At 33.5% G+C, this 7,940-nt stretch overlaps 1 protein-coding gene and 1 long non-coding RNA gene across 8 annotated transcripts in view; one reads left to right on the top strand and one right to left on the bottom strand.

Annotated features, from left to right (window-relative positions):
• LOC106874333 (coiled-coil domain-containing protein 171) overlaps positions 1 to 7,940 on the top strand; it is a 187,288-nt gene that overhangs the window by 55,591 nt on the left and 123,757 nt on the right. For all 7 annotated transcript variants that reach the window (XM_014922033.2, XM_014922031.2, XM_014922027.2 and 4 more), the window contains one exon: positions 2,453 to 2,565. In XM_014922033.2, coding sequence (XP_014777519.1) covers positions 2,453 to 2,565 — 113 coding nt within the window. The remainder of the gene's footprint in view (positions 1 to 2,452; positions 2,566 to 7,940) is intronic.
• Positions 1 to 7,940, bottom strand: part of LOC106874335 (uncharacterized) — a 56,732-nt gene that overhangs the window by 22,492 nt on the left and 26,300 nt on the right. The gene's annotated exons all lie outside the window — the stretch shown is intronic.

Raw genomic sequence — 7,940 nt, 5'->3', positions numbered from 1 at the left:
AACAGACGAGGACAGGTGGTGTAAACAACAAAAGGATGTATTAGTATGACGCTCAGGAATACGGAAAGTCTTTAACGTTTCGAGCTACGCTCTTCAACAGAAAGAATACGGAGACATACATACACACACACACACACGTGTGTGTGTGTGTGTTTCTTACTTCATTAGTTTATTTAATGATTTTTTCTAAGATGTTAATTATGCTGTTAATTATGTGATATAATTCATTAATAATGAATTAATTATTGTTACTTTATTTGTTGTTAGTAGGGAATGTCATTGTGTTAATGAGTTATTGGAGGACTGATGTCTGGTGTACAACAGGTTTATACCCAGTCATCCATATTATACTTCACTGTATGTCCCTGAATGTCTCTATTCACCGATAATAAGAACTCAAAAAACTATAATCAATGAATGCTTTGTTATAAAGTATGGCTGAGCTCAAATAATCTAATGTGTAATATGCGTGACAGATATGTGTCTTAGTCACTTTGAAAACACAGTGGTTGAATAGGTAGATTAATAAATGAGTGGAGTTTTGGGTTGGTAGTAGGTGGGATTTGTGTGAGCTGGTAGAAAGATAAGCATTTGATTGGATGCATGGATGTGCATATGCATTTCATTGATAGGGAGATTAAGAACAACATGCATGACAGGAGACAAGAAGAGATATTAGCATCTGGAAAGTTATGATATTAAAAGCATGCTGTGCTTCCTTTCTGCTGATATGGTACACCAATCTAGCTTGTGTAGCTAAAAACAGTAGTGTACAGTCAAATACATATAAATAATAACTATGTGTGTCTCTTATATGAGGTCTCAAGGTAAACACATATGTGTTTATTATAAATAATAAGCTAAGTAAACAAACACAGACTAACTGAAGTGTCTATTATTATTCAATATCTTGATAAAACATGTGAAAATATACATGGCAGTTTAGTTTCCTTCAATAGTACAATACTTGACTATTGCACATATAAAAACAACAGTCTAGAACAATAACATCTTGCCTAAACATGTACAACTCATGATTAAAATCCCCAAATCATTACTAAGGCTAGGCCTTGCAATCTCTGATCTCTCATAGCAATTTTGCATTAAATAGTTTGCTAAAACTTTATACAAAAAGCTAGGTTTACCCTTGAGGACTAGAAAACACTTAAGCTTCGATCAATTTGCTGACTCACCACAAATTTGAAGTTAGACCCATATTTGAGTACTTCTCACATATTCAGGATTCTGCTGTTACACACTCAAATATCTTGGATAGCATCCAAAAGAAGGCTATTCAACACATTGCCAAAGATTCACTCCCTAACTCATGAGAACTACTGGTTCATAGGCGTGCCTTTTCTTCCCTCTGCTATCACTTCCACTGTGGTTGTTATGACTTCAGTTCCCACTGAATTTGCAAGCTATGTACCATTTCCAACAAGGTCCACCCTACACATCTGTCTCTCTCCCTCTTATCACCTCTACTGTACCTCACCTCTCATATTTCACCAGCCATTCACCTACATAGCACTGGAATAGCTTCTCATCCTGCTTGTTTAATTCCCTATAGAGATTCCAGCTGAACATTGAAATCACTAGTATGAAGAGAGTATGAAAGTGATGAGGAGAGAGAATTTCAGGGATCATTGTTAGTTTCTAATAATTGTTTCATTTTCTGCTTGTAAAACCTCTTCAATTTCCTTTGTTTACATTCCCTTTTTTGTGATATATTTCACCTTTTGCAGAAATTAAGATCTAGATCTTTTATACTACATTTGCCATGATCACTTTCCAAAAATGAATATCTATTTTCAAGTGAATGTCACTTTAAATTCCACTTATGACTACAATTCTAGGGTCCTGCTAGAAAAAAGTGTTAACTAGGTCCTGGGTACCTTCAGCAAAATTTATTTTGTTCCCTCCCAAAGTTTTTTTGTTTTTTTTTCCTGTAGACCTTGATCTACTGATGTTCAGCTGGGTAAGTATGTATTTACAAAGGTGGATGGCTGTGTGTGGCTCAGGCTAAGCACCAACTACATTAGCCTCACTGATGAAAGGACTCTGATAAACCTAAATGATTGACTGATTAATTAAACAATGACTTAATTTATTAAATGGCTAACTAGTTAACAAATAATAATAATAATAAAAGAACTGCATGGGTTTATTGTTAGTACACAAGATATAACAAAATTTGTTTGAACACTCCAGTTCACATCGAGAATCTTGCAAACCAAATTAAAAAATGAAGAAAAAACAAAGCTGCATGATTAACAATTAAAGAATTCTTCCACTATAATTCTCAAGAGACACAACATTGTGAAACAATATCTATTACAACTATTTCATAATTTTTTCATATGTACTTTATTCTTAAATATTTTGTCTGTCCTATTGAAATTCAATTTCTCTAATGTCATGTGGTAGAACTTTACATAATTTGATGTTGCAGATGAAGTTCGGACTCTGGCTGGTAGACTAAACACACTGCAGAATGAATTGGATGACAGTGAACAAAAGGTTAAAACTTTATCTGCCAATTATGAATCTGTCATTAAAGAAAAGGTAATTTTCCATATTCAAGTTAATTACTTCTGGGATGTTGACCTAAAAAATAGTTAATTTACTTTTGCTTTTTTCTTGTTTAAATTAAGCAGCTGTCATTATCATCAGCATCATATCATCATATCATCATCATCATTTTTATTTTAACAGGCACTGTTGTCAGCACTACCATCATCATCCTTTAAAATATGGTTTGTCAATTTTTTTTTTTTAATGACTTATCCTAAATGACACAGCTGTACCCATGGGCTTTGCTGACCCACTGAGACTGATGAAACAGGTGCATCTGAAGTTTCTCTTGAACAGCTGCAACTTGATGACTGTCATAGCATCATATGCTGTTAAATATTATATGAAGTTATTAAAGAACCTTAGATGTGTGTGTGTATGTTTGCATGTATATGTGTGTATATGTATCTGTCTATTAACTAAACTTGTCTCCTCTCATTAACACACATTGCTATTCCAAAACCTTGAGTCATACAATATACATTGTTTCTTTCTCCTTGGAACCATATCACTCTAAAATACTCTGTGTCATTAGAGAGCATGTATCAATTTCTTATTTCTTTATTGCCCACAAGGGGCTAAACATAGAGGAGACAAACAAGGACAGACAAAGGGATTAAGTCGATTACATCAACCCAGTGTGTAACTGGTACTTAATTTATCAACCCCGAAAGGATGAAAGGCAAAGTCGACCTCGGCGGAATTTGAACTCAGAACATAAAGACAGATGAAATACCGCTAAGCATTTCGCCCGGCGTGCTAATGTTTCTTTCAACTGTATCCCTTTACTACCATATCTTTGCTTGAAAGTCGTCATAAAATTCGGTATCTTGGGACTGTATCCCTTTGATCATTCTTGTCTGAAAACCTGCATATAGCCCCATATTTTTAGAACTATGTCCTTTTAATCATTCTAGCCTGGAAACCTGCATAAATTCTCATGTTATGAATTGTCAGTACACAGTTTAAGAACCGAGACTATGCTATACATGAATCTTCTTGAGTTTTATCTTGCCATTTGTTATCTTCTCCCCATCAGTTGTGTGTCTGCTTTACTGTTCCACATTGGTTAAATATTGATTATATGATTGTAATAGCTTGTCATTTCAGTTGAGTGGAAAAGAATGTTGAGCTTGTGAAATTTAGTGTAGACTTCTTTACTGATGATAATAGTGGTGGTAGAGGTGATGATATTGACGATAGTGATGATGATGGCAATGATGATAAGAAGCGTAGTATTATGATAGCAATGATAAAGGTTGACAATCAGGATGATGAGGATGACAGTGATAATGATTACAAGCACATCATTATGCCAATGATGATGGTGGAACTGTTGCTGTTGACATTGTAGTTGTAGGGAGAGTAATACTTTTATACTGCTCTGTTACTGATTTATCCAATATATCATTATTATTATTATTATTATTATTATTATTATTATTTACTTCTAATCTACATGTTTGTTACAGTCACTTGCCAAAACACACCCAGAGTCTTGGGGCAAGTGAAGGATAAGAGATGTTACAATATGACTGAAAGCTTGGGGTGGGGTGGGGGAGTAACGAAATATCTTCGTGTAATACAACACAGACATTTAAATGGATAGGGTTTCTTCTAAGGACGTGGGCAGTACTTGTCAGTACAATCTTTTGGATTTCTCTGAGACATGGTTTTCCTAGGATCATATCTAGATGTTTCTGACATCCCTTTTTTATCATACCTAAGGCACCTACAATAACAGGAACAGTTCTTGTTTCAAGATGCCACATCTTTTGTATTTCAATTTCCAGGTCCTTATATTTTCTTAGTTTGTCAAATTCCTTTACAGATATATCTTTATCAGTGGGAATACTTACATCTATTAGTCTACAAGTATTTTCTTCCCAGTCTTTAATGACTATGTCTGGTCGATTAGCCCGGATCATTTTGTCAGTGTTGAGTGGAAAATCCCAGAGGATAATGACATTTTTACTTTCAACAACTGGCTCAAGATGATGTTCATACCAGTAAGCAGGAGTGCTGATTTTGTAGTGTTTACATATTTTCCAATGTAAATACTGTCCTACTATATCATGACGATTTTTGTATTCGTTTGGTGTCAGCACAGGACATCCCGAAACAAGATGGTAAATTGTTTCGTCAAATGTGTCGTAGAATCTGCATTTAGGGTCAGAACCGTTTTGAAGAACGTTAGCCTGGTTGTTTTTTGTGAGCATGCTTTGATCTTTTATTATTATTATTATTATTATTATTATTATTATTATTATTATTATTATTGTTATTATTAAAGCAAGCTGGCAGGATCATTAGCACACCAGGCAAAATGCTTAGTGGTAGTTTGTCTGTTCTGAGTTCAAATTCTGCCTGGAACGACTTTGCCTTTCATATATACATATACATATATATATATATATATATGTGTGTGTGTGTGTGTGCATATATATATATATATATATATATATATATATATATATATATATATATGCACACACACACACACACACACACACATATATATGTATGTATATGTATATGTATGCACATATATCATCATCATTGTTTAACATCCATCTTTCATGCATCTATGGGTAAGACAAATGACAGGAGCTGGCCAGGTAGAAAAACTACCCTAGGCTACTGTGTCTGTTTTGGCAGGGATGTTACGGCTGGATGCCCTTCCTAACACCAGCCACTCCACAGTAAATGTAATGACAAACAAGTGAGGCAAGTCAATTTACAAAGAATAATAAATACATTTAATAGAAAAATTGTACATATGTATGGATATAAAATAGTCCAACTTACAGAATATAAATGATACCAGGAGCTAAATCATTAGTCTTCTGTAGTAGGAGTTCCATGTATATATCACTTTTTGGGATCAGGATATTTTTTGTAGACATGCCAAAGAATTACTTATCCATGAGTGTTATCTATAGGCAGCACTCTGTCAAGCAAAAGGTATATAGTTTATAGGTTAGAGACAGGTGTCCCCTATATAGAATAGACTTTGAAGTGCTCAAGAGATTTGAATTTGATCTGATAGATGAGTAAATGTAATGACAAGCAAGTTAGGCAAGTTGATTTACACAGAATATTCCTTGGGCATATCTACAAAAAATATCCCAGAACTCCTACTACAGAAGACTAATGATTTAACTCCTGATTTAATTTATATTCTGTAAGTGGGACTATTTTATATCCATACACATGTACATTGTTTCTATTAAATGTATTTAATATTTTGTATAAATCGACTTGCCTTACTTGCTTGTCATTACATTTACTCATCTACCGGTTCAAGTTCAAATTTCTTGAGCACTTCAAAGTGTATTCTATATAGAGAATACCTGTCTCTAACCTGTAAACTATATATATATATATATATATATATATGGGAGAATATACAAATAATAACAACAGACGAGGACAGGTGGTGTAAATAACAAAAGTATATATTAGTATGACGCTCGGGAATACAGAAAGTCTTTGACGTTTCGAGCTACGCTCTTCAACAGAAAGAATACGGAGACAAGGAGAAAAACACGGAGAAAAAAAATTGAATAGTGTTCAGTCAACGGTCAATCATATAAATATAAATATAAGAATGAAAATACAACACAAAAAGAAAGAGCAGCCCACCTATGCACAAATGTGAAGCTACTACCTGGTTTCAGAATTTGAACTCAGAACATAGCAACAGACAAAATACCGCTAAGCATTTCGCCTGGCGTGCTAATGATTCTGCCAGCTCACCACCTTATGTAATGATAATAATAATAATAATAATAATAATAACAATAATAACAACAACAACAACAATAATAATAATAATAGTTTCAAATTGTGGCACAAGGCCAGCAAGTTTGGGGTGGTAGTAAGTCAATTACATTGATCCCGGTGTTCAACCAAAAGGATGAAAGGCTAAATCAACCTTGACAGAGTTTGAACTCAGAATGTAAGGATAGACAAAATGCCACTAAGCATTTTATCCAGCATGCTAACAGTTCTGCCAGCTCACTGCAGTAGTAGTAGTAGTAGTAGTAGTAGTAGTAGTAGTAGTAGTAATTTTGTTTCTGATTTATTAGGTACAATGCAATGCAATTTTAAGGGAAGGGGTTAGACAGTGTTATCGACCCCAGTACTTGACTAGCATTTTATTTTATTGACCCCAAACAAAAAGACAAAAGGTAATGTTGACCTCAGTGGTATTTAAATTCAGAATGTAAAGAGCTGGGGAAAAAAACTGCAAGATATTGGTTGATGCTCTAACGATTCTGTGAATCTACCATAATTGGACAACTGCCCAAAGTTAAAAATAAATATACATTATTTTAGATTTAGAAAACACTATTCTGAATCATTAAGAATCTATTTAATTTGTTTTGTTAGTTTTTTATATTTAGAAAATGCACCAAGCACCACTACAATCTATAATATACCACAATAACTGGTCATGTATATAGTTTCCTAGAACTATTATTGGATTTATATAGATGTTGAAATCATTTCTAGGAGGCAATTGAAAGCAGCTGTTGTTATATATAATAAAATAATAGTTCTAAGAAATATCTTACAGCACAGAAGTAATGGCAGAATATTTTGTTAAAATCTTCAGATCTCAACCAGCAAGATTGTTGCACACTTCCAGTCTGTATCATTCAGCAGATGGTTATGCGTAAAGCAGTGTGACAGTCACATCATGTTGTATCTATTTTGTTATCCGGTTCATATCTGATCAAAGTGGTCGTCAGTGGGTTATCAAATAACAAACCAATGGTTTATTGCTCTTCTTTTTGTTTAGTGATCACAATACATAAACATGCATGTAAGCGTGTACATGAGTATGTATTTGTGGGTGTTTGTGTACATGTGTTCTTCTTCATACTACAGAATGTCTAGTTTTCAAAAACGGAGAAATTTGATTTTTACAAAAGCTCTGTTCTCATCTTTTTCTAAATATCTGTCTTGTAAACCTAAATGTCTTTAAGCATTTTTATTATTTATACAATGATAGCAACAGTAACAATAGTTTCTACTTAGGCACCAGACCAGCAGCACTTGAAATGATAGAAACTGTTGGACTAGTGCCTAGTTATGTCAGTCTTCATAAATTATTATTGTTATTATTATTATTATTATTATTATTATTATTATTATTATTATTATTATTATTATTTTTTATTATTATTAGTATTAGTATTAGTATTATTATTATTATTATTATTATTATTGTCGCCAAGGTTGTCTGCCTTTCATCCTTTCAGGGGTGATAAAATAAGTACCAGTTGATTACTGGGATCAATATAATCGACTTAGACCCTCTTCCAAAACTTCTGGCTTTTTGCCAAAATTTGAAACAG

Source organism: Octopus bimaculoides, chromosome 2 (assembly GCF_001194135.2).
Source record: "Octopus bimaculoides isolate UCB-OBI-ISO-001 chromosome 2, ASM119413v2, whole genome shotgun sequence".
Lineage (NCBI taxonomy): Eukaryota > Metazoa > Mollusca > Cephalopoda > Octopoda > Octopodidae > Octopus > Octopus bimaculoides.
This window is presented reverse-complemented; position numbering and strand designations above follow the sequence as displayed.